Source organism: Acomys russatus, chromosome 27 (genome assembly GCF_903995435.1).
Source record: "Acomys russatus chromosome 27, mAcoRus1.1, whole genome shotgun sequence".
Lineage (NCBI taxonomy): Eukaryota > Metazoa > Chordata > Mammalia > Rodentia > Muridae > Acomys > Acomys russatus.
The window spans coordinates 14407052-14433996 of NC_067163.1; the positions used below are offsets into that span (position 1 = coordinate 14407052).

General features: G+C 50.0%; 1 protein-coding gene across 1 annotated transcript in view; it reads left to right on the plus strand.

Annotated features, from left to right (window-relative positions):
- The first annotated feature begins 396 nt into the window (after positions 1–396).
- Sfrp1 (secreted frizzled related protein 1) overlaps positions 397–26945 on the plus strand; it is a 38080-nt gene continuing 11531 nt past the window's right edge. Inside the window, exons 1-2 of the mRNA XM_051169435.1 lie at positions 397–1078; positions 5870–5947. Coding sequence (XP_051025392.1) covers positions 535–1078; positions 5870–5947 — 622 coding nt within the window. The 5' untranslated portion in view covers positions 397–534. The remainder of the gene's footprint in view (positions 1079–5869; positions 5948–26945) is intronic.

The following is a 26945-nucleotide window of genomic DNA, read 5'->3' on the forward strand; positions in this document are numbered from 1 at the left end:
CTTTATCCATCCCACACTTCTAAGTACTCCCTTCTCTTTGCATATATGCCTTCTTCGAAGTACTTGCTTAGTTTTTGGTTTTGCTTTTTAAGGGGTGTTGACCTGCGTCTAGTTTAGTAAACCGATCCCTCTGGCCGGCGCGGCGATTGGTTAACTGCGCGGCTGACTGACGCGGTATGGAGAGCGGCTCCCGGCAGCGCAGAGCTGATTGGCTGCGCGCGGGAGATCCAGGGCTCGGCCACCCGCACACCGCACACTCGGGCTGCAGCGTCGCAAGTAGGTGCAGCAGCCCGCAGCCCGCCGCGCCTCCGCGAGCCGGGACGGCACTCAGCCCCGCGCACTCCCTGCCCCGCGCCAGCCCCGCTGCGGCCTGCAGCAGCCGAGGACCCCATCGGCCTCAGAGCCGGGGAGCAGCGCGCCGCCGCGAGCCGGACGGGGCCCGGCACTGCGCCTTTGTCCCCGGAGGCTCAGGGAAGTTTGCAGCGGGACGCGCGCGTGAAGACGGCGAGGGCAGCCCCGACGTCGCCGAGCAGCATGGGCAGCGGGCGCAGCGCGCGGGGCCGCGGCGGGGCCGCCTCGGGCGTGCTGCTGGCTTTTGCCGCCGCGCTGCTGGCCGCGGGTTCGGCCAGCGAGTACGACTACGTGAGCTTCCAGTCGGACATCGGCTCGTACCAGAGTGGGCGCTTCTACACCAAGCCTCCGCAGTGCGTGGACATCCCAGTGGACCTGCGGCTGTGCCACAACGTGGGCTACAAGAAGATGGTGCTGCCCAACCTGCTGGAGCACGAGACCATGGCAGAGGTGAAGCAGCAGGCCAGCAGCTGGGTGCCGCTGCTCAACAAGAACTGCCACATGGGCACCCAGGTCTTCCTCTGCTCGCTCTTCGCGCCCGTCTGTCTGGACCGGCCCATCTACCCGTGTCGCTGGCTCTGCGAGGCCGTGCGCGACTCGTGCGAGCCGGTCATGCAGTTCTTCGGCTTCTACTGGCCCGAGATGCTCAAGTGTGACAAGTTCCCCGAGGGCGATGTTTGCATCGCCATGACCCCGCCCAATGCCACCGAAGCCTCGAAGCCCCAAGGTAAGGGTGTGCCTTCCCAAGCCGACGAACCCTGGCGCCCGAGCCGCACTGGCCCGGGCTGCAGAGGGGGAAAGTCGGGGAGCCTCGCACCGCAGCCCTCAAGGTGTGCAGACCCGATTCTGAGAGCTTCTAGGAGGCCCAGGCGTTGCTTGGCTCTTCTCCCGCCCCAGGTGCCCCTAGTTTGTTGTGAGAGCCTCGGCCTGAGGGAGACCTGGAGCTGCTCTTCCTAAGCCGCTCTGGCGTTTTCTCTACCTGAAACAAAGCTAAACCTTGGTTTTAAATAAAAGGAGGTCGTCCATCCCTTCAGAGAGATCGCGGGGTCCCCATCCAAAATTGTTAACAGAGACTGCTCCCTAGGAAAACAACTCACTCAAACTGCAGAAAAACTCAGACTGCGGCGTTTGTTTATTTTCATAAGTTTGTTAAGTATTTTTTTTCTAGAAACAAAACAAACAACAAGAAACCCCTCTCCGCTTAGCTTATCTTTCAGTCGTGTGGCCGAACTGGCTGAGGGAAAGAAGTTTAGAAAGCGCCGCTTTATGTTTCTTCGTTTCTTCAGGCAACAACCTTCAATTTAGCAAATCTAGGGGATGCAAAAATCCCTTGTCCATCATCCTTGCATCCCCCCCCCGCCCCCACCCCCCGCGTCTCTCATTCACACAAATCCTTAGGTAATTAGAAAGATAAAAATGTAATTAGCTCATTGTTTATCTCCTCCTGGGGGGGGGGTGAGGACCTGCAAATTGGGCGCTGCAAAGTCTGAACCCTGCGGGGTGGGGGGGGTGCGGGGTAGGGGGGGACTAGAATTCCGTTTTTAAAGGGAAATTTTTATGTAAGAAGGGAAAAAGATAATCTGGAGACTCAAAACCAACCAAACAAACAAACCCCAAACAAACAGAAACAGGACCCAGACCTGCACCACTGCCCTGAGGTTCTTGGGACTGGGTTCATGCCTGCGCGATGAGGCTCAGAATAGCAGATATTCTTGTCCAGTGGCCCGTGTCACAGAAGCAGACACCCCGCCCCGCCCCGGCCCCCCCCCACTCCCCACCCCCCACCCCCAGCCATTCTGAAGAGGACACTTCAGCTTATCTTGGAGTGTTGAGTGTCTTGGCTTTCTGAGGCAGGGTCTTAGTCTCTTGGAGTACAGCCCAGGCTGGTCTTGAACACAAATTCCTCCAGTTTCAGTCTCCTCCGTTCTGGGATTACAGGCGTGCACTCCGTGCAAAGGCTTCTTGTTTAGTGCCCCGTTGAGCAGGGTGAGGGCTGGAGTAGGCGTGAATGAGGGAAGTTTGACCGCTCTTATTCATTCTAGGGAGGAAGGTAGGTCCAAAGTGATTGCCCTTGCCTGGCATGGGCCCCATCCTGGAAGGTAACTGGTAGCCCTGGGCACCCTGGTCCTCAGGGCTGGTATGTGCAGCCATTTGAGGTGGCTTCCTGCCGGGGGGGGGGGGGGCATTGAACATTTATTTCCCTAGGCCACAGCACTGCGTCTTCTGTCCCCTTGAGCCTCCACCGAGGCCCTGCAGACCACAGTTTCCTTCCTAGCTCCTGACTGCCAGGAGAGCCTGTGGCCAGCTTTGCTTCAATTCTGTCCATTCCCCATGGCTGCTGATTGATTGTCCTTTTTTGCAGGACTCAGGGGGCTGGGGGGGCGGGAGCATAAACGTGGAAACCTGTGAGAAACAGCTTTGTGTAAAGTGGCTGATGTTTGGGGGCAAGAGAAGAGGACCAGATTGGGGTGGTGCTGTTTCTGAGGGGAGAGCGCACCCCTCAACCAGTACCTCCAAGAGACCTGCAGGGCAACATCACACTCACCCTTACCTACTTCTGGATGCCTTTGCATAAGTCCAGGCCTCTGCTTCTTCCATGCCCAGTGCTCAGGTGGAGTGATGCAGTGATTCTTTGCTGAGTAAAGAATAGTGTGTGTGTGTGTGTGTGTGTGTGTGTGTGTGTGTGTGTGTGTGTGTGTTGTCGTCTCTGGCTGGGCCTGCTTTTCTCTTAAGTGATTTTTTACTTTGTGAAAGGCACCAGTGTCTCCCCAGAGTGGCATACCCTCATTATGAGGGTATCCTGCATGCTGTGCGCCCCCTTTTCCCCCAGAGGGTCATCTGACTGCCAGCTGAGTGTTAAGCTGTATATGTATAGGAGAAAGTTAAGATGGATTACACTACTGGTCCTTGGGACCTTAGGCTCTGGAACAAGACCTGGGATTTTGGGATGATAGTAAGTTCCATACAGGTACCCTACTCTGTTCCTCATCTATCCCGCATTACATCTGAGAATATGCTTTGAAAGATAAGCCTGATCATGAGGAATGAGAGAAACACACACACACACACACACACACACACACACACACACACACACAGTCTCTCTCTCTCTCTCTCTCAGTGGCTGCTCACGCCACCTTGGCTTCTTTCTGTCACAGGAGAGGCAATTGTGCTGTCCATCCCAGGAAGCTGACTTCCAACTCTTGGACATACGTTAGACTAACTTAATAAATTGTCATTCTCCTCGCCCGCCAGGTTTGACTGAGTTGTGTGAGCGAGCACATCTCGGTCGGTTGTGTGGGTTAAATCAGCCAAGCTGTTTGTCACAGGCTGGAGAGGCCATGGAGCCCTCACTTCTCCCAGTCTCCCCTCAGTGAGCTAAACGCCCAGAGAAAAATCAATCTTTCTGCCTCTGCCTCTCCCTTCCCCCATCTCTCTCCCCACTCCTCTCTCTCACCCACCTCTCCCTGTGCACACTGATTTCACAAAGTCATCTTAATCCCGATCCCAGGGTTGGCTTTTCCCCTCTGCTCCCTCATGAACCTTAACAGAGTACAAAACCTTTTAGTCTTTGATTCATTTGCCGCACACTTTACAGCCAGGATTTGGTTAACCTGTTCAGTGGAAGGCTCCGTGGTTCATTCCTCCTGTGAGGCAGCCTTGCAGGGCCCTAGAGACACACGAGGGGCAGAGACTAATATTGCATTACACATTCTTCGCTCTCTGGTGAAGGCTGCTCAGCTCCTGGCTGGAAGTACTGAGAGGAGGGAGAGCTAGCTGAGTTGAACACACAGCAGTGATGCGCCCCTCACCCTGCACCCTCCCCACCAGAAGCCACTGAGAGGGCTTGCAGGGCATGCTGAGTCCACAGATGGAAACGTCCTTCCTGTTGGGGTGCAGAGCCTCGGAATGCCAGTGGAATTTGGGGGTGCACCAAGGAGACCTGTAAGACTTGTTCTTTATTTTCACTACTGGTTTGATGAACATTTTATACCTTCAACTTTCCAAAGTGATAACTTCTACTTTAAAAAAAAAAAAAAAAAAAAGCAACCATGAACCAGAGAGGAAACCCAAACATACAGTTCATTTTCCTATTATAGGTTACATGGTTGTGTTCTTCCTAAAGGAAGTTATTCTGTCCATAACTTCCTTTCCTTTTTCTTTCTTACTTTACATGCAAGCAAACACTATGAGGGAGACTTCTGAGGAAAAGGTTTTTTGTTTGTTTGTTTGTTTTTGCTCAGAAACATTACTCCCAGAACCCACTCCCAAGATCTGAGAGCTCTGAGCAACATCTGACCCAAAGAGTCTTGCTAGCCTCTGCTTGCACTGTGGTTCCCTCTGCCCTTAAAAAGTGAAAGGTGGCTGCCAGGGTGTGGTGTGTGTGAGAGAAACTGGTGGACACAGGCTGGGCATGTGTCCTCTGCCTTGGAGGGGCAGCTGGTCCTGCGGGTGCCCATTGCACAGCCTGAGCCCTGAGGGAGGGAGAGGAGATGGCGATGGTGAAGTCACAGGAGACAAAAAAGGGAAGCCAGCGAGACAAGGCACTCAGCACACCTAACTCTGTCTCAGGGTGACTTCCTCTCCGCCCCAGTCAGCCTCTGGCCTCTAGCATCCAGGGTGCCGGGAGTGGACTGTACTTAGGTTTTCTAGGTCATTGGTAAACTGTAAGTTGTGTAATGAGGAGGAGGAATTATAGGCAGATGGCTGTCTACTTCAACTCTTGGAGGAGTTTCCTGTAAACACATTCTCTCTGTCCTTCCAAGGGGGTCTCTGAAGCCACCTCTCACAGCCTGCCTCCCAGTGGCTTGTCACACACACACACACACACACACACACACACACACACACACACACACACACGCACGCACTCTCACACCCCTCTTCAAAGCACTTCATGAAAGATCATCCAGAGGGTTTCCTCCCCGGCCCCCCCCCCCCCACCAGCTCTGTCTTCCATTTGGTGGCTCTTGCTGGTTCCTCCCCTCCCCCACTACATAGCCTGCTTTTGGAGTCCCTATGGCACTTCATGGCCCTGGGCTTGAGACCTGATCAAATTGACGGGCTGTCTGTCTTGTTCAGAGTTTGCAAATATGAAGGGGGCGGGAGTGAAAGGGAGCTGGATAAAGGGGAAGAGGAGGAACTAGATTTAAATAGTCCATGAGAAGATCTGTTGATCTGCAGCCTTTCTTTCTTTTTTTTTTTTTTAACCCCTTCAGGTGTTCACAGCAGCCTGGATCTGCTTCTGCCCACCTCAGATAGCAGTAGATGAAATAATCATCACACTCAACATATCTAGGCCAGAATGTTTGATGGAAACTGCTTGTGTGTTTGAGCTCACGAAAGAGCCCAGCATTGCTATTCACAGGAAACCCAGCCTCTCTGGAGTCTCACAGGAAAGCCTCTCAGGCGCCCCAGAAGACCTCTACTCGGAGTTCCTGTTAGCCTGGGCCTCTTGTCCAGGGGTCCCCGTCACCATGACTTATGGCTTCTGTTTCTGTTCGCGTTCCTTTGCTAGGTACGACAGTGTGTCCTCCGTGTGACAACGAGCTGAAATCCGAGGCCATCATTGAGCATCTCTGTGCAAGCGAGTTTGGTAAGCCTCCGGGGGGGCTTTGGGATCCCTGCCTTTCCTTGTCTCATGTCTGTCCCTCCCCTCCCACCTCCCCCACCCCTGGGGACAAGGAGCTCATGGGGGGTGTCATGTTTGATCGTCACATCTTCTGCCTCCATGCTCATTTTCATTCTCAGGCAAAAAAGGAAGTCTATCTAGGTGGAGTGGAGCATGGACCATCTGTTATTAAAGTTAGATTGTTTATGCCTCTATGTTTTGGGTTTTGGGGGAACCTTCACTAGTGGCCAGAGGGAGGCAGACTTGGGGACAGGGATGAAGCCAGGGGCTGAGGTGCTGGATGGCAAAGTTCTCCCCAACTGCTGCAGTAGCAGCCCTGGCTTGGCTCTTTCTGGTTTGATTATTATATCTGCCCCTAGGTGTCAGCACAACTCTACCCTGGACTGAAATGGCCCAGGGTGGGTGGGGTGCCTTCCCAGGAGGGGGAGATTCCTATGCCTTGGGGAGTCACCTGAGGCCCTAGTCAGGGTGTAACAGGCAGAGAACACTGCTGTTGCCACAGGAACGTGATTTCTGTCTGTACTTCCTAAGTTACTCTGGGTTGAAAAAGAATTCTGAGTCAGCACCTGCAGCTGCCAGTGAGGGGGGCCTAGACTGGGTTGGGGAGCAAATCCAGGCCCTTCTAGTATGGCCTTTTTGGCCAATGGGGAAAACCAGTGACCTCTGAACCTCTGAGAACATAAATACGAACTGTGTCCTTCTGGAGCCCTCTCCCTACCTCTCGTGGGTCTCCATTGCTGGATGTAGTACAGCAGCCAGGGCTGGAACCATTTTGCTGTAGGACAGATTCGGGCTGATGCTTGAAGTCCAAGGGAGGAGTCCGTACAGCTTTTACCGGAGAAAGCATAAAGGTAGGTAATGTGAGTCTTCGAGTCTCTTCAGAGCCACCTCCTCTGCATTTTCATTATCCTGACATGACAAAGTCCAGGGTGACTCTTGATGCCATGAAGTGCTGTGCTCCGGTGAGCTACCCACCTGTGGGAACCTGCTCGAGCCCCAAGGAGCTGACACATCTTCAGGGTGTCTGCAGATGAAGCCGAATCATCCAAACACCACAGCAACCTTAATGAAACTAGATGTTTATTTGTTTATTTATTTTTTAAAAGTATGTGTGCATGCTCATGCATGTGGAGGCCAGAGAGCAACGTGCAGGAGTTGATTGTCTCTTTCCGTCATGTGGGTCCTGAGGATAAACTTGGGTTGTCAGCCATGATGACAAGCACCATCACGCGCTAAGCTGATTGCCCACCCATTCTTAAGAAGGCTCTATTTCCTTCTGATGGTTTTCATTCTGTTATCAAGTGTTTGTATTTGTCTCCTTTGTTACCAAGAGGACAATAGTATCTGTAAGAAAAACAACTGGTCTCTGCTACATTTTGCTGGTTGTGTGAGTCACAGCTTCTTTTTCTTATGGTCTTTAAAATTTTTTTTAATAGACGTTTTTATAAGCAGTCTTGGATGTAGCCCAGGCTAGCCTTTCACTGGCTATGTAGCACAGGCTAGCTTCAGATGCTCCATCTTTTTGCATCTACTTTTCCAGTTGTTGAGAATATAAGTTCAGGTCACCATACCATACACCTTCTACAATTTTATTTTGAGTCATTTAAAATGTTATCAAGATGTTGGGTATGGTGGTGTATGCCTATAGTCCAAGCACTTAGGGGTGGAGGCAGGGGGAATCTTGAGTTTGAGACCAGTCTGGGCTACATAGCCAGGTCCTGTATCAACAAACAAACAATATGTTATAGACGTGCAGTGGTACACGTGAAATTTGATTACTCTTCCACTCCCGTCTTGATGTTAACTCTCTTTTCCTGCCTCAGGGGTGCCCTAAACTGGGCTCATCCTGGTGGGTCTCCTTTATACAATGTGTGGGTACATGGCTCCCTATTGCTACAGCAGTATTTGATCAGCAAAGACACACTGGGTCCCTCCCAAAGATAAACCAGGAACTAAAGAAAACAAGAGGGTAACAGAATCTCAGAGGATCCCTGACAGGGAAGCCTTTTACTACATGGTGAGGGGCTGGAGGAGTGAGCTGAGATGTGGCTGAGATCCCAAAGGCTCCCCCTTGGAGGGCTAAAGAGGAGGCTGTTGTTCCCCAGGTCACCCCGTCACCGTAGAGATTATAGAGATGGCAAATCACACTGTTCACTTTTCCTAGTTTCCCTGACATGGTGTGAGTTTGGGGAACCATCCCAGATGGAACCCAGAAAATAGCGCTTTGCTGGATGCCACATGTTTATGGAATTTTCTCAGGGGTCAGGGTAAAGGGATAGAAATCCCTAGAATTGAAGGTATGAGGGTGATTGCCTTTCTATTAAGGAAGCTCCCAGCTCAGGGTGTGTGTGTGTGAGTCTTTATCTGCATGCTTCTTTTCATTCAACATTTACTGAGTACAAAAAATTACGTTGGTCCAAATATATATACCTGGAATAATTAAAATTTAACTTTAGATTTTAAAATCCTGACCAGACACTGGCTTTCCAGAGAGTGGTGGGTTTCATTTGGGTTATAGGAATTGAAAGAGCCTCAAATCAGCGCAGTCTTGTGGAGAAAAGGGTACATAGGTCCAGGATCTTTGCGTGGCGCTTACCAACCCCAAATCATTAATTCTCTTCCCTTTCTCTCAGTTCCTTCCCCAAATTCTGTCCCTGAGGGTTTTGTGGCAGCTACAGTAGATGTATTTTGAAATCAAGGGCTAAAGAGGCAAGCAAGCCTCCAAAAGAACCTGATATGCTATGGTTGGCTTTCTAACGAAGGCAGAAGTCCACTGGATGTGCTATGCCTCGTCTCTGTTGGGCGTTTCCTCACTGCAGAAGGTCCCTGCTGGGGCAGCAAGCTCCCAGGCCACTGCTACTTAATGGAGTGCCTCTTATAAATAACCAGTAGGGCTGGTGGACCGGAGGCATGGGCTGTTTAAGACTGCCTTCCTGTAACCCTAAGAGTATTTTCTTCTGGGGTTCATGAGGTCTTCCAAGACCTTATGGTTCCTTTTACCAAATGCTCACAATAATGTGCAGGGAGTTGCTTTTCTCTCTTGGAGTATGTGGACTCAGTGGGGGTGGGGTGGGCTTCCTGCACTCCTGTCAGATGTATAGGACCATGACTGTGGTTTGTAGGTGCCCGAATGTGCCCGGTGAGGATTGGCGCGGCAGGCTTTCTGAGGGACAGGGGAGAGTTTCTTGGCTTTTTGTCTGTAAAGGTTTTAGAAAGAGTGATAAATATGGTCTCTTTCTCCTTCTCCCTGTCTCTCTATGGGGACTGAGCTTAGCCCTGCTCTTCCCAGTGCCCTGCAGAATGCAGCCTTGCTGAGAAACTTGTCGCCTTACTCGGTCCATCCCGAGGAAGAGAGGCAGTCAGCCACACTGATAGGATTCGCTTAGAAGACAAAGGCCTTTGACAATGCAAGCTAACACACGGCAAAGAGTGTTTGACTCCCCACTGCAGGGATCAAGCTTTGTATTAAGTGGCCCCGGTGTCTCCAGTGGGAAGACATCAGTTGCTGCAGAGCACTGTGTGAGGAGTGTGCTCCTCAGGGGTGAGCACACATGCTCAATGGCTCTCCTCTCCCTTTGCTCTTCTGTCAGCTTAGCCAGCACTCCCACAGCCAGCATGGAGCCAGCCACGCCGAGCCTGCTACCTTTCCCCTGAAAGACGTGTTTCCAACCCCATGATAATTCGGCCTCGCTGTAGTCTCTACTCTTGCACTCTACGTTCTTAGAGCACAGTACGTTTTTCCTCCCCCCCCCCTCCCAGCAGGCAAAAGCAACAGTAGAAAGTCTGTGTGCTGGTGCTCAGGAATGCCACCAGATCCGCCAGGATCAAGCAGCAGATGTAGGGAATCCATGGTTAGCTGATGCAAAGCCTTCAGACTCAAAAATGGCGGTCGCCCTGCCTGCTACATGGCAGTTAGGACTCACAGTTCTGCTCTAGTTTCCCAGCACCTCCCACTGCAGGAGGACAGGGTGTGTGCTCAGTTCTTAAAGAAGCCAGTTCTTAAAGAAGCTTCCACACTGGCAGCCTTAGTGTTAATGGCTTGCTCCCATAGCCCTCGCGACCTCACTCTCTCTCTCTCTCTCTCTCTCTCTCTCTCTCAGTATGTCTCTCGCTGTTAATTGGATTCATAGTTGCCTGGGGTTGCTTTACTTTTGGGGCCCACCAGTTCTCATCCAGCCACGTGTTTTCTTCTCATGGAAAAAGGTTTCTTTGCTGCTGAAGTTTTCCTTTCGCTCTGAGAGAATATCTTCCCTTTGTTTGTTTCCTATGTTTCCTCAAAGTGAAAAGATTGTACTTGGCTCTAAGGAACATTAGTCGGAGAGGAACAGGAATCAGCTCAGAGTGGACGCGGGGAGTGTTTCCTAGAAGGGTTCCCTGTGGCCCCTGCTTTTGCGTGAGTCTATTCTCGCTCTGCCTCAGGACTCTGTCAAGGCATGCCGGCTGAGCTGAGCGGCTGTTGGGCCGAGCGCCACTGAAAGGCGGTTTGCGCTCTTGCAAAAAGTCAGCTCAGACTTTCCAAACTAAACTTCCGGTTTCCTCTTGGAAATGGGGAACCAGCTGGCAGCGCGGCAGTTGTAGCTCGGTAGCTGCTTGAGAGCAGGCTCTGTGTCTGGGGCCATATTTACCTTCCGTGTGATTAATAGATGGCTCTCCCTTCCTGTACCACTGACAAAGAAAGCATAACTTTATTGCTAAAATGTGAAGAAAACCCCTAGTCTTAGACCAACAACAAAAAAAGGCCCATTTATATTCGAACTAGTCCCTGGACAACGTCTCATACATAGCAGGCACAAAGTGAAGGAGAATATCCCTTCCAAGTGGATATGTGCAATTTGTTATTAAATTTGAGGGAAGCAACATGCTTAGTTTGGAGAGACCTGGTCCAGCTCACTCAAAGTAAAATCCAATAGACACGGCTGAGGGGTGTTAGGAGACAGCAGTCAACTGACAGCACCTAGCGTCTCATCCATGCTCTCTGAGCTTAGAACAGTTCTGTCAAGTGTTCCAAGTGCAGGGAATTGTGAGATCAGCCCTTAGGTGGCGTAAGATGCCTCGTAGCCTGTGTCTCATCTTAACCCGGCTTCCTGTGCATGAGTTAGGAACCTATGGAGGACCATGCTAAGCTCAAAACTGGAAAGCCTTCCAGGGCCCTATAGCTAATATAATGCCTGCATCATGATCACTAATCAGAGAGTGCCAGTAAAGGCTTGAGACCTAAGGGGTTTGGCCCAAGGAAGCAGGGTCTGAGAGGAGGACAGCAGGAACAGGGAGGAAAAGGTATAAAGAACCGATGTTCCCCTCCAGTGAGTGTGGTGAACCCTCCCCCTGTTGCTGACTTTTGGCTGGCAGGAAGATGTTAAGTTAGGCAAATGTCGCTGAGCATCATGCCTGCACCTTCAAAATAATGAACCGCGGGATGGGGCAGAATGCATCTTTTGACTATCTCTTTGCTGTATGTGTGCCTTGCCATGCTGAGCAGGCCTCTCAAACTCCCCATGCCTCAGTTTCCCCTAGCAAGATGGTACCTGTTATCTGGGTGCAGATTTGGTGAGAAGTAGAGAAGATGAAATAGTAACCTACCAGCCTAAATCAGGAATGCTCATTTTATTGTCTTTCTTTCTTTCTTTCTTTCTTTCTTTCTTTCTTTCTTTCTTTCTTTCAACAGACATGTTTTGAGTAGAACTTACATCACTTTCCCCCAAGGAAGTAAGAAATGATTTTTAGAATCCTTTTCACTTCTGCCGTGTTTTTTTTTTTTTTTTTTTTTAAACCAAACCCAATTCTCTCTTCAACCTTTTACCCTCTTCATGCTGGGATGTATGGCTGCATTTGTTTGTCTTACAGATTTAGGTATGTGCTCAGATGATTTAGGACTGGCTGATGCCTGTCCTGTAGTTAAGTCTCCTTCTGACTGGGTTATTCCTTGGGACCAGCACTTGCTGTGCGGTGTCCTCTAGAAGCCTTGGAAGTACCCTCCACTCTGACTGCTGAGATTCCCCTGGCCGGGCCAGTCCAACCCCTTGCCTAACTTCCTCCTTCCATTGTGATAACTACCTAACAGAAACCTCACCTGGTTCAGTCATTTCTGAAAGTTCAGGCAGTGGGGTTAATTTAAGTACCTTCACCCTGTGGTGAGGATGTCGCCAGGTCTGCCTCTGGAATTACCTGCACTGAAACGTAAAGCAAACAATAATCGCTGCCCTTTCCACTCGGCCCCTGGCAAACACCATTCTCCATTCCCTCTTGATGAAGAAGGTGGCTATTCAAGGGACCTCCCAGGAGGGGACCCAACAGTGCTGGTGCCTTTGCCCTACCTTATGAGGCTTGGTGTTCTCTGTCCTTTTGGTATATGACGGTTATAACCGTCGTGGATGAGGTTGCCAAAGAAGATTTGCCCTCAACTGTCACTCTTTTGAAGCCTTCCTAGTGGGTGGGTGGTGGGCGAGGGCAGATGAGACACGCTGGAATGTGGGGCTGGTGACAGCCCAAGCATGCTTACTTACCTGCACTAATTTGTCTCAGCAGAGATATGTCGAGGTGGGTGGAACCTCAAGACCGGCCAGTCCATGCCTTCTCTTTATAGCCCAATAAAGCAAGAGAAAGAAGTTAGGTCACGACTTCCCGACCTGGAGTGGATCACCGAGAGCTTTCCTTTGCTAGTCCCTGCTTGGCAGCAGGCTAGACCATACCTTTGGTCTTCCCTTCTCCTTCTTGTGTGCCCATTACCCTCCTGTCCTGCCCAGTAGGTGGAGGAGCTCCTAGGCAGGGGGTGGGAGTGCCCTTTGCTCTCAGAATGTGGAACTGAAATGCCCTGTGCCTTATGCATAGAAGGTGCTCGCTTCACCCACCATTGTTGGACTTCTTCTCGGTGGAGAGGCTGAGCTGACAGAACCAGATAGACTTGGACTAAATCCAAACCCTTTAAGCTGGGCTACCACAAGAAAGTCTCTCAGCCTCCCTGGGCCTGCTTCTCAAATGGTAATTCCAACATTATATTTTTCAGAGAACTGAATTAATCAAGTAGATTAATTAATTCCATTTCCTGGACTAAGGAAGCTTATTTAACCCATAGTAAGGTTCGCTTACTGCGAAGAACCATTTTAGGGTGGAACTCAGTCTAGCAAGGAGAATTCTGTCACTTGTAAAACTGTCTTATTGGGCAAAAAGAGAAAAATAAAATAAAATAAAATAAATAATAATAATAAAAGAAGTAGGATAGAATATTTCTGATTAGCAGAAGGTTTTTATGAGGTAGTTTGGAAAAACTTGAATGTTTGTGTTGCTTCAAGGTTGTGCAGTTAACGAAACCAAATGCAAGCATGCAGCTGCCCCTCCCCCAAGCCTCAGGCCCTATCTGTTGTAGAAGTGAAGGAGACCGGACTTGCATTAGGTGACACTTTTCAGTCATGCAGCTGGAAGCCGCCAGACAATTATAACCCAATCTACACCAGTCCCAGGACACGCCCACTGACGTTCTCTTTTGTGTCAGCATGCTTTTGAGAAATCTTATCCGTAATATATTCTGCTCATAATTTATTGGGGTCTGTTTCAGAGAGATTTGAGAGCCCCCTTTGTGTCGGTGCACCTCCCTCTCCCTCCCCTTTTTTTCTCAAGCAGTATTCCAGGCCGGAGTTTCTTTTCAAATGGCTTCCTTGTGACACTCAGCCCCACAAATGGGCTATATTCAGAAGAAAGGGGCCTTGGGATATTGGGAGGTTTCATCCAGTTTTGCAGAAATGAGCCAAAAGCTTCAATCTGTATTTTTTTTTTTTAAAGGAGAACAAATGGCCAAAGAAATGTCAGACCCTTGCCCTGCCCCAACCTGCTTAGAGCAGCCAATTAAACACGCATTAGCTTTGCAAGGCTTCTCAAAGGCCGTAGATTAGGCTTGAGATCTTTGTTTGGTCTTTCAGGAACACTGTCACACGGATGATTTATCAAAGAAAGTTGTTTCTCTGGCAGTAAAATAAACTCTGGGCCTGTTCAGACTAAGATTTCCCGTGAATTTCTACCAAGGTAAACAGTGGTAACTGGCAGGTTGCGCATTCTGTGTGAAAGCCAGACACATACGATAAATATTTGAACTATGGCTTTGCCATGTAAGAGGCCCTGCCTGTTACTAGTGCTGTCAGTCCAGCTGGCCTGAGAGGATCTGGCACTGTGGTTTACTTGCTGCCTGTGGAAGCTGCCTCAGCCGCATGGGTTTTCCTGGTCTGAGTGCCACTTAGTGCTGGCACTTGGGGACTTCCCGGTTCTGGGAGGGGCAGGCCTCAGGATGGCCTCCTTTGAGGGAAGTGAACCAGAGGCAGGGCAGCTTAGGTTTCTTTGAGAATAGGCATTTGTTGAGTCAAACAAGTAGGGGGCTGGTTATATTGAATGCTTTGGGGGCTGGGGCCTGTGCATGGGGAGAAGTGTTGAAAACACTTACTGCCTTCTGCTGAGTTTGGATTCCAGTGGGGAAGGTAGCGGGAGAGCCCAGTGCAGACACTGAGGTTTCTGCCTTTGCTCCCTGCAGGTTTTAAGGGGTCTGCTTGGGGATACAGAGGTACAGAAGCAGGTGCCCAAGATACATTGAGGTGACAGAGTGAGTGAACGAGTGATTGTAGTGATGGGGAAAAAAATGAAGAAAAGCCTAGAAGTTCTTTCCAAGGAAGATGTCATCTTAACTGCTTATTGCAGTTGTGTTAGCTGTTTTGCTGTGATTAAATGCCTGACAGAAACAATGTAAGGGAGGGAAAAGAAGGGTCTGTTTTGCCTAGTGGTATCAGGGGCTTTTAGTCTGTGAGTACCTGGGTCCATGTGCGTGGGCAGAGCATTGTGGTGGGAATGTGAGGCAAAAGAAGATGGTACTCCATGGCAGACAGACAGGAACCGAAGAATAAAAGAAGAAGGACCTATGACCAAAGTACCCCCAAGGACCTGCACCTGTGACTTATTTTTCTTGCTAGGTCCTTCCTCCGGGAATTCCTATGACCTCCCAAGTAGCATCACTAGCAAGGACCTGGCTTTCATACCTAGGTCTGCAGGAGCTATGTGGTGTCCAAATGGTAGCAGTAGGTTTCTGAGGGGCCCTGAGATGATGGTAGCTGCTGGTTCTGTGACAGTCTAAGCTGCTGGAGCCTTAGGATCAATCACACGGGGCTCCTAGTAAGGGCCAATTTGGGAAGTGGGGGGGGGGCACGGTACCTCCTGTAACTCCTTCTTCGAGAGGCTTGAGAAGAGTTGACATCGGTGCCTGTTTGATGAGGACGTTGGGGGGCAAGGTCTAGGCTCAGATGCACAGCATGCATGCTTACACGGAGACAGTATGGCGCCGGTCCCTGGGGGGGCCCATAGCAAGGCTACAGACCCTGTGAGACAAGCCTGTTCTAACAGTCCTTAGGTCTGACTCTCAGGTAGGAGGTGTTTCCATTTAAGTGAATAAAGGATCATTTTCTTCGGGATAGGAATTAAGGGAAATTATTTACAAATTCTGAAAGGGTGTTGTGAGCGGGAAAGGGGTGCCAAAGAGTACTTTGGTCATGGTGAAAAATGAGGAGCCAGTTTTCCTAAGCTGCATTCTTTCTCACTCAGGCAGGATTAGGGGATTTCTCTTGCTAACCCCAGTCTTTCCACCTTGGGACTGTCTCAGGGGGGTCTTTCTTTTTGTATGCACTTTGGAATCCATTCATACAGTCTTCTCCATTGTATATCCATTCAGTTTGGGGACGTGACTTGTCAGCGAAGGAAACCTCAGTGTCTGGGGCCTCGGGATGAGAGTGGCCTGGGTAAAATGTACTCCAGCTCCACAAACTTCCAGGCAGCGAGTTCCATCCCTCTCAGTCTCACCAGCCTGTCTGTCACGTGTGCCCCCCCCTCCCCCCGGACTCACAGACTACGTGCCCACTTCCTTTGGTCTGGGTTCCACACTAAGGCTTCGTTTCTAGCCTCAACACCTTGGAGACTCTGGCCAGTGAGACCAGCCAGGCCACCAGGAGCTCTGCACTCTGGTCACTTCTGATACACAGTTTCATCTTTCAGGCCTGAGGGTTTTCTACAGGGCAAAGTTGAAATCACATAGAGAATATAGAGAATTTGAAGAATGTCTGCCATTTTTTTTTTTTTCTTAAAGTCTAGCAGTGAACTTAGCTCCCTCAATTAGAGCTAAGTCTAATGGAAGCTTGGAGACTCCGGGACTGATAGAGACAAGGACTTTGCCCTTGGGATTTGCCTCTGGCTCAAAGGGTGGTGTGGTTCCCACAACACTGGGTATTCTTTTAGGAAATAGCAGCTGGAATGCGAGCCACATGGAGTCACCGATTTGATTGTAGTCATGGCCCAAGGGGACATACCACCCAGGTGAGGCTTGGACATGGGAGGGAAGGGGGAACATCAAACAGGTCCTTGCTAGGCTCTGGGCAAGGTCCTGAGGTGTAATAGGACAAGACTGAAACTCTGCAGGTAGCCTCTCACATCCCATCCACCCACTGAGCTTCCATTTAAGGAAGCATCTCTGACTGAAGAGAGTTCTGCCCCCCCCCCACCGCCGTACCCCTGCACCAAGTACAGAGGTGCAAGGAGGCTCTTTCGGGTGCCAAGTGTTGGCTAGCAGGTTGCCTTTCTATCACAAGTTCTTCAGATTGCAGGTGTCCGTTAAAATGTTGGCAAAGGGCGTGCGTTTCTTCTGCAAATCTAACCATCCGTAGAGGGAGTCCACTCCCTGTGGACTGAATTCATTTGCCAGTTGCTGGACCTGCACAAGAGTCTCCTCTGAAGAGGTTTCCACATATACTGAGTTTGGAATCATCCTCTAAAGAGCTCTGGGTGTGCAAATGGAAGTGTTTGTGTTGCTTCCCCTGGAGGACGTGGGAAGAGCAGCCAGGTAGGGTAGCTAGAAAGCCAGTCTTGCTGATTGAAAAGGCACAAGACTCTGAAAGCAGCCCCAGCCAAATTCTTGCTGAGGGAGGTGGAGTCTCTGTTGACCAAAAGCTAGCTCTCGACTTTGTAAATGAGTGCGGATTGGAGAGATTTCAGCGAGATAGTTCTCTCAGGTTACATGTCCTCTGTGCAAGGATTGAGAAGCCCCAGGGAGACCTGTCTTGACTAGAGGAAGGGCACTGGGCAGATAGGTACTGGTGAGACTAGGAAGTGAGGTAGAATCTTGCAAGGTGTGGGCTCACGCCAGGACTGGGACACCTCTCTGTTTGCCCCTGAGGCCAGCTTGGGGCAATACTTGTTCCTCTGCAATCTCATTATCCAGAGGTCAGAGGGCACAGAGGACAATGCCTCCTTAAATGCTAGCATTCTAACAGCAGCCAAGAGTTTGGGCCATGCTTTAGAGGAAGGAGGAAGCAATCTTGCAAGGAAGAGGCTCGTGTCAGGACTGGGACACCTCTCTCTCTGCCCCTGGGGCCAGCTAGAGGTTTTGACTCCCTCCCTTCAGGGTCCCTCACCTCTGTTCTGCTTCCCAGGCCATAGCGCCTGTACCACTGTGACTCCTTATGCTAGTTCTGTTTGGGGGAAGAAAGCACCTTGATGGAGACTTCATGGGGTCTGTGGGATTGAATTGATGGTGTATTGTAAAACAGGACTTGCCCTGGTTAGTCACAGGATGTGTTTGTTCAGTGTGACTGAGATGCAATTCCTGCCCCCTCTGCAGCCTCCTTACCCAGAGATCTGAGGGCATAGAGGACAATGCCTTCTTAAATGCTAGTGTTTCTAGCAGCAGCCAAGAGTTGGGGCCATGTCGTCGAGGAGGGAGGAAGCAATCTTGCAAGGAAGGCGAAGAACCGCAGAGTGGCGTGCAGGGCAGTGTTAGAACCACAGGCTCAGGGATGAATCACCTGCTGCAGTTGGGTCCAGGGAAACCACTGTAGCTATTCTGGGCAGACAAGAGCCTAAAATCAGTTTATACATGAGCCACCACAGAGCTGGGCCTTACCAACAGCAGGTGTCATTAGAAGCTGTCAAAGGGCTGTGTCCTTTCTCTCCTGAGCGCACGAGTTGCTCTTGTAGGGCAGCAGAGTTTCTGGAGTTACTATGGCAGCCTGGACTGGAAATTACCTTGGTCATAGCTGTAATAAAGAGTGAGAATGGGATGCATGTATGGTGTGTGTGTGTGTGTGTGTGTGTGTGTGTGTGTGTGTGTGTGTGTGTGTGTGCGCACGCGCATGCGTGCACACGCTTGCGTTCTAGGCACACGAGTGTTTCTGCTGGGTATGTGTCAATGCACCTGCAGCATTTATGTTGAGAGAGGCTCTGTGCTTATGGCTCTTGTGTGATTGTGAGTGTGGGCACAGCAAAGCTGTGTGGCTAAGTAATGGCAGTCTGCCTCTTGTAGCCTGCCTGGCTCTGTCCTGTGCATGGAGTCCACTCCTGAGACCCAGGCCTTTCTTGTTCCCTCACTGCTTTGAAGGGGAGCTGTGGAGAGCATGCTTTCCTCCTCTTGGCAGGGCTGGGGTGGGGAGTAAGGGGGTTGGGAGGGCTCGGGGGACTGTGGTTAGTGGATCTTCTGAGGGACTTCTCTACCATGGTGCCTTTGTGTAAGCCAGACTTACTCATGTGCCAGGACATCGTGTGCAGGATAATTTAGTGCTTGCTGATTCTGTGGGCAAGGTCCCTTTGAGCAGATTCCAGCCGTTGACAGGGATGGTCATGCAGAGTGTGTTGGAAAACGTTTGTAGGGCTAGAAGTCGATAAGCCTGAATTCAATGTCTGGCTAGTCCCCTTGCTTAACAAGGTTCGTGCAGGCTGTGCTTGCTCTGTCCGTGCCTCAGTTTACTCAACTGTCCAAAATCCCAATTAAGCATTTCAGTGTTAAAAGATAAAATAAGATGTGACAGAAAAACAACATAAATTTTGGGGTCATCAGAGCTATTTCTAGATTGGTATTGAGTAACCATGACTTGAGCTAGCCAGTTAAAAGATCTCCACTTATTTCCTTAAGCAAATTGAAGCATCTCATAATTTTCATTTTGGAAATTATGCAGATTCTGTTCTGCCAAAACTCTGACATTTTTTTTTTTTTTTTTTTTTTTGTTATATATAGTAGCTTGGTTGATACCTCCCTGTCCCCTAGGCGTATCCCCTGAGAACACTGGCTTTGTGCTAGGCTTGTAAGGGAGAGAGGCCAGTGTCAGAGCTTGGAACAGAGGCCGAATAAGGCAGAAGCCTGGCTGGCTAGCATTGGAGTGGGGAGGGTTGGACCATAGCAAGGGCAGAGCATTTGGAGACCAGCATCATCTAGCATCACATGGGTGGCTGGCTGCTGGCGTCCTCGGACCGTTCTTTGAGCCATCCCCATGTATGGGTCCCCTCCTGCTCTTTGCTGTTTGTTATCAGACACCCAGCCATCTATGTCACCTGCATATGAAAATGCTCTGAAAGCATAGACTAAATTGTTCCTCTCCCCCACTTCTTCCTCTTCTTCTCTTCCTCCTATCCCCCACCACCTCCTCCTTTGCTTGCTTTCTTTTTCTTTCTTTCTTTCTTTCTTTCTTTCTTTCTTTCTTTCTTTCTCTCTTTCTTTCTTTCTTTCGTGACCAGATCTCATGTGTCCCAGACTGGGCTGCCTCAAATTTGCTGTGTAGCCGAGGATGTCCTTAAACTGTTGATCCTCTTTCCTTGACCTCTCCTGTGCTGGGATCACAGGCACGTAAGCACCCTGTCCACTCTATGCAGTGCTGGGGAGTGAACTCCTTGCCTGCTAACCAGGTCCTCTGCTGATGTTACCGGGTTAGTTACACTTCCCCAACCATTTGTGTGTGTGTGTGTGTGTGTGTGTGTGTGTGTGTGTGTGTGTGTGCTTTTTGAGACAGCAGTGTGCTGTGTAACTCTGGCTTGTCTGAGGCAGTCTCCATAAACCAAGCTGGCTTCAAACCTGTAGTACCCCTTCTGGGTCTGCATCCTAGAGCTGGGGTTACAGGGAAGCACCACTGGGCATGACTCAGGATAAGTATCAGGGTACCAACTAACAAGCAGTTGCTGTATAAAACTCAGAACTGAGTATTTCTGCTTCACAGTTTAACACACACACACACACACACACACACACACACACACACACACACACACACGGCTTTGCCCAAGGCCACCTCCTCTGAGCCATAGTTTTCTCATTTGCATTGCAGGACTAGTCATCCATCCCTTGTTGAGATAGTGCTTGTAGCTCGGGGTATTGCTTTAGTATCCTGGAAACTACAAAGCAGGTGTCGTGGGATAGCTCTTTGTAGTAACTGCCCCAGGAGGGTTCCTTCTCAGTTTGGGAGCTGGTGGCATGCCATGCAGTGCCACCTTCCCCTAAAGCACTCATGATGTAAGCTAGACCTTCCTTTAAAAAGAAAAAAAAAATGAGTGTATTTTATAGATGTGTCAAATCTAAACCAGGGTACTCAGGCTAATGTTTTCCTTAGAGAAATCCTAAAAGGAATTTTCAAGGTTATTAAAACACAACCTAGCCTGCTCCTAAACATCTCTGGGCTCACAAAGAGGGCTATTAGCCTATGATCCTGAGTGCTGAAGCAATGGGTAGATAGAAATGCTCAGAAACTCAGGTTTGAGACTCTGTGCTAACCATTGGCTCTAAAGAAGTCTTCAGACACACAAACAGATTGGACATGTCTGGGGACCATCTGTAACAAGTGGCTTTGCTTGGTTTGGTTGGGTTGTTTTAATACTCTGATCTAATGTGGCCCTAGTGTTCAGCATACCTGTGGTTCATGGAAGCTGATGAGGATGTTTTGTCGAGGAGGTTCTGTGAGAAGCAATCTGCTGTGCTGGGTTAACTGTGCCTTTTCCTAAGGCCCTAGAAATTATCTTCCCCAAATCTTTCCTTAAAATGGACTAGTGTGTCTGCTCCTGACGGTTATAAGCTTGATGAGGACCTATGGCTGCCTCACCCCACATGAGGAAGACTTACTCTGTGGAAGAATACGTCTCATTGCTGAAAGCAAACTTGGCACAGGTTGCTGTGTTAAGGAGTGTGCACCTGACTACTGGAAGCATCCAGAGGCAGCATCCCTCTAGTCTGTGACCCCTAGGACCTGACTTGGCAGAAATCTGAAGGTACTAACCACATGGTCCTTTCCAGCCCTTCAAATTCCAGGATAGTAATTCTGGGACCACCTGCTGTGTGTCTTCCAGCAGGTGGAGGATGGAGGGTGGCAGCCTAGGTGAGCCTGCTTCGATTTTCCTGGAGACTGAAGATGATTTTCTTTATTATTGCTATAATAAAGCACCATGATGAAGGCAACTTATAGAAGGAAGGCTTTGTTTGGAGCTTAAGGTTCCGGAGGGTTAGAGAAGCAGGAACAAGTAGCAGGTGGCTGGAGCAGTAGCTGAGAACAGTAAACACAGAAAGGAAGTTCAAAATGAAGCCCTGCCCCCAGTGACATACTTTCTCTACCAAGGCCACACCCCCTAATCACCTCCAAACCGGCACCAGCTGGGGACCAAGTACTGCAATGCTCAGGACTTAGAAGGGGCGTCTCATTCAAACGACCACAATGATTTTACTAACGAGTTGAGTAGATCCTACCAACAGTCGAGAATTCTGCCCCAAACCACATTTCTCTCTAGTCCCTGCCCTTGCTGATAGACCTGAGGTGATGTTAGCTGGGCAAAAGGGGCAGCTGCAAGCATCCCAAGTCCTGAGTCTTGCAGATGGAGACCAGATAGTTCAGGCTGTCCGTAGCCAGACCGTGAAAGAGTTGTCCAGTTGCCAGCAAGGAGGTTCCCGCAGGCATGCAGTGAAGCTCAGGCCTTGGGGAGCCTCTCCCCTCCTGCAGCCCACCTCCTTGTAAGCCAGAGTATCTGGTCTTGTCTCCCTCTCCCAAGGCCCCTCTTGGTATCAGTTTTCCCTGGTAATTTTTTAAAAGCCTTGATTTGTGTGTGTGTGTGTGTGTGTGTGTGTGTGTGTGTGTGTGTGTGTGTGTGTGTGTGTCTTTGTTTTTATGGTTGCACTGCTGTGTATGTGGTGGGGAAGCGGGTAGGGGAGCTATGCATGAGGCTGCCCTTCATTGAGCAAAGAGTAGAATCAATATATTGTTTTGCTTTTTGCCTTGACTGACAGCTATTTGCCTAGAGCCTTCTTTTCTTACAGACTTAATGTATCTCCTGGCACATTTTCTTGTTTGCAGTGATTGCTCCACAGCAAGAGTAGGCGAGTGGGGGTTGGGGAAGCTTTTCCCTCCATGGACCCATCAAGGTCCCCCTTTTCCCATGCTCTTTGATGGTCATGTGATGTGGAGACACTGCTCTAGACTCTCCCATGCCACCTAGATTCCTTAAAATACGGAAGCCAGGCCAGGGCTCACAAGGTCTTTCAGCTTAGAAGGTCACGAGGACCCAAACCCAAAATCTCCATCAAGGACACCAGCCTCAGGTCATCTGCAGTTAGTCCTGGCTGTCCTAGGTCCCTATTTTGCCTAGCCAAAAGACAAGGCCAGGACACACCTGGATAAGCCACAAGAGAGCCCAGGGACGTAACTGTGTCAGACAGGAAGGACGATGGGATATGGGCCTTGCTGTTATCTATTTGCTCAGTGGCCCTGGAATGGGAGGAGACAGGTCTGCCAGGGTCTTCCCACACTCAGAGAGTAGAGGGCTTGCAGAGGGGCCCCTGGCCTGGGTTTTCCTCTGTGATGCAGCCATACCACTTTCAGGAAATGACTTGATATTGAATTTAGGTTTACTTCTTTAGCGGAGACTGGGTGTTAGTTTCAGGGTTGGCATTTTGTTTTGGTGCTAGATCTCCAATAGAGGGCTGTTCGTATGTGGGGAGGTAGCTTGGACTTACGGGGCTAGAACCTGTGGGGCTTCTAAGCCTGGAAAAATAGAAGGGGAATAAGACGGAAGTGCATGGAGACTGAGGGGAGTTGGACAGTGGTAGCCATAGCAACGGCATCTAAGCAGTGCTGGCCCAATGAGGTCTGGTGACATGACCTCTTATGTCTCATTTTGCTCTAAGGGCTTGTGCCTGTGTCTCGTCTTCCTCCTAAAACACATGTGAGGGTTGGAGGGGCAGTTCTGTAGAGTCCATCCCTAACGTGTGTAAAGTCCTAGGTTCCACTCCCAGCACAATGAGCAGAAAGAACACTCCCAAAACACACTCACATGCCATGAAGTAGCATCTTTTCCTTCAAGGGAAATTACAGAAGGCCAGTCAATGTGTGCCGCTAGCTAGGTAGAAGAGGACCCCAGGCCAGCGATAAAGCCATGGTTACTTTGCGACATCTATGGGATACATGGAAGAAGAGAGACTGGTCAGTGAGAAATTCTGCTTCCTTCATGGGCTTGGACCTCAGGGCTTGTGCCAGAGGTCCCTGCCTTACCCACAATGTGGATAAGACACCCAGCCACATCAGGGACATGCTCCCCTGTGTTCACATGAGCCATCCAGCTGCTTGCCAAGGGGTCTTGGGCCTGCAGGGTGGCGATGGCTCCCTGTGGGCCTGTACTCTGCAGTTGACCTTGGCTCCTGGGATTGGTTGCCCACTTGGCTGTCACTCTGCCTATCTGTGTCCCTTGCTAGCTTAGCTAGCAGTCGCAGCCACACTGCCAGGCTGAAGGTCCTTATTCATACTTGGCTGTCACAGATGCCGCGCCTAGAGCCTGGGTGCGATTGCTATGGTAGGACGTCGGCAAGTTGCGTTGTCTTGTGGTGTTTCCGCCTCTGGGAACACAGCGTTTTCTCCCATGGAGTGGCCTTGTCTGCATTAGAGCTTATCTGAGATGGACCTGGAGCCACAGCTCCCTCTTCCCATCAGCCCCTGTTTCCAAGTCTAGGCTAATAAGCCAGAGGTGTACTTAGTCTTAGATTTTTCCAGTGGCTTCTGTCTTTGTCTAGATGTGCATGCGTGTGTGTGTGTGTGTGTGTGTGTGTGTGTGTGTGTGTGTGTGTGCCATTTCTTGGTAGCCTAAGGAGTTGGTTTGCTTCATTACTCACACTCTGAGTTGCAAACATAGGGATGGGGTCTGATGCGCAGTTGCTCATTCTGTACTCTGGCTCTGCTGAGACAGACATATAGTGTTGGATTCAGGGGAGCTGTTATTCTAAGCAAAGGAACAAACTCTCTTTAGTCAGCACCATGGGCTGCTTGAACTACTGTACAGGGACAAGGACACTGGAGGGAATAATTTTGATTTTCACTTCTACAGAGATGAGTGTTGGGGCTTGGGAGACGGCCCTGTGAATAAAGTGGTTGCTGTGTATGCACGAGGTCAGCATTCAGATCCCCAGAACTCATGCACATCTGGGTGATCATAGCAGCCCACCTGTAATCTTAGCATGTCGATGCGGAGCTGAGAAACCCTGGGAGCAAACCGTCTAGCTAGCTTAGCCGAACCAGCTGAACCCGCGAGCTCTAGATTCAGTGAGGGGCCTCGCCTTAATATACAAGGTCAAGAGTGATTGCCAATGGTATTCCCCACTACACATCAACCTCGGGCCTTTGCAGACCCGCACACACTTGCACATACACATTCCTACACATACATGTGCTCACACACGTGAATACTTGTATCACAGGCATACTGTACACATACACACCTGAGAGGCTTTTGTCAGCTCGTCTCCTGTTTATGTTGTGTCATGCTTAGTGAATTGGACATCTTTCAGTACATCTTGGGCATAGCTACAAAAACAGTATGCATGCCAGCTACATGTAAGCTACAAAGATGATACGTATGTTTTTCCAAGTATGGTTTCTCTGGGTTTCCCACACAACCTTCAGGTCTATTTAATGTAGGGGACTTAAGAGTCATAGGAAAAGGCCTGGTACCACTCATGCCCACTGCATAGGCATCTCCCCAGGCATAGGAAGGATCACGTGACGTCCTCTCAGCATCTCTCTAGGCAGCTCCTAAGGGAACTTAACTTTTAGTCATAGCCAAAGGAAGATATCCCGAAGCTCAATAGATACAGCGTGGAAATCTCTGTGGCCAAAAGGGAGGAAGATTGTGTCACGAAAAGCAAGAACTCCTGCTAAGCAGCGCTCCCTCTTGGCTACCTACTTCCCCTGGGTTCTTAGAACTTCCCTTCTGCTGTTTGTTCTGACAGGAAAGAGATTGAGGTTAGGACTGCAGGGCAGGGACCAGGATCCTCAGCTCCAGGCTGACATCTGTTGCTACTCCGAGTGAAGGGCAGCTTAGAAACAGCTGAAACATCACAGGGAACTCTTGGGAATAGAGATGAGGCCAGCCCCGAGATAGGCCTGGTGCCAACTCTGATTTGCATACCAATCTTCTTGCCTTCAACATAACCCATATCGGGTCAAGACCAATTTTGCCTCAGAGAGACCAGCATTCCTGTTGGCTGTGCACTGTCATCTTCCTGGGTCTGTGTGCATCCCTCTTGAACCCACATGTGCACTCTCCACTTCTTACCAAGCTCCTCCCCGTAGATGTTGTAGAGCTGTGGTCTCATGGATGGGGAAGGTGTGTTTTGAGGGCCTGGGCTCAGATCGGCCCTAAGCACTGGCTGAAGGCCAGAGCAAGGCAGTCGGCCAGGGTGTCCCTGCTGCTAGCACAAACCCTTAGGAGGTAGGCTACAGAATAGCAATGAGTATGGAGCTTAACGTGTTCCTGAGGAGATGGGCGTGGGTCTGGGGACAGAATTAATGATGGCTCGAATGGGGAGGATTGGGGACATCATCTTTGTTCTTGGTCTTCTCAGCACAAGTTTGTGTTGAACAGGAGGAATGTTATCCTCTAAACCCTTTGAGATATATAATGCCTTTGGAAGGAAAAGGGGCCAGGGAGACTCGGGAGGTCTGTCCTGACTCCAGGCCTGGGAAGCAGCATTCTACCATAGACACGAAAGACATCCGGGACCCAGGGATCCTGGATATACAGCGTCTTTTGTGAGCTTGACTTCCTGGATTCAAATTCCAGCTCTATTATTGTCTAGTTGGAACCTGGACACGTAAGTTGACTTCTGTTGTGTGTCATCTGGAAACCTCGCCAAAGCTGAGTGTCTCCTTCAGGAAGTTCCGGGCTTGCGGAGTACATGAAGAAGGGCAGAGCAATGTGTTTGTGTAAAGAATCAGTCTCACAAATGAGACTGAGAGCCTCAGAGCAGTGACTGTGTTTTCATTCGCTCCTGTGCTCAAAGATGTGTGTAACTGACTGCTCTGGTGGCTGAGGCATGGCAGTAGTCTGCCGACATCCTCATGGGCCGTCCTCATGCAGAGCAGCGTCTGTTCAAGGTTCAGACCTTGAAGGCACCGGAAGGCAGGGTTGGAGCTGCCTGGCGGAGAGTCTCCCGCAGCTGAATGGCGCTTTGACTTCAATAGGGAAAGCCTGCGTGTTGCCTCTAAATGAGTCCATATGAAACTAATAGAGGCAAGAAAGCAGAAGTGTGTCTGTGGCCATCGTTGCTCAGCGGCACTGGATTCATGGCTCCTTCAGAGATCAGCAGCATAGCACCTGTCCTGGGCCTCCGTCTTGCCATCTTTTTAAAGGGATAGCATGAAGGCCTGCTAGTCACCATGGTTGGAGTGGGTCCTGTGGGCCCTCCTCTCGGGTTCTCTTTGAATTTGGACTAAGGTCCTACTCTTGGGCTGTTGTTTGTCCATGTAAGGCTGGGTCGGGGGTGAATGTAGGCAAAGTTCCAGGGCGATATGAGCAGTGAGGTATTTACTCTTGTGTGGCCAGGGATTCAGAACCAGATTTCCCAAGACAGTGGAGGGAAGCTGAAAGATCGAGATCGAGATCGTAGGCCTGGAACACCGAACTGTTTCTCACTCCTTCCTTCTGCAGGTGTCTATCGAGAGTGAGCCAGAGAAGTGAGGTGCTATACCTGTGTTCATACGGAAAGCCGCTGGTGGGGTTTGTGGAGATCTAACTCTGGGCATGGACCCATTTTCTTCCAGAATGTGCTGCCTCTTGCTAGAAAGACTTTTGTTTTCTGTCTTTGAAAGTGTAATGGCTGAGGGGACTGTAAGTGCAGCTAGGTCCAAACAGTCTTTGCTTGCAAACCCCTTGA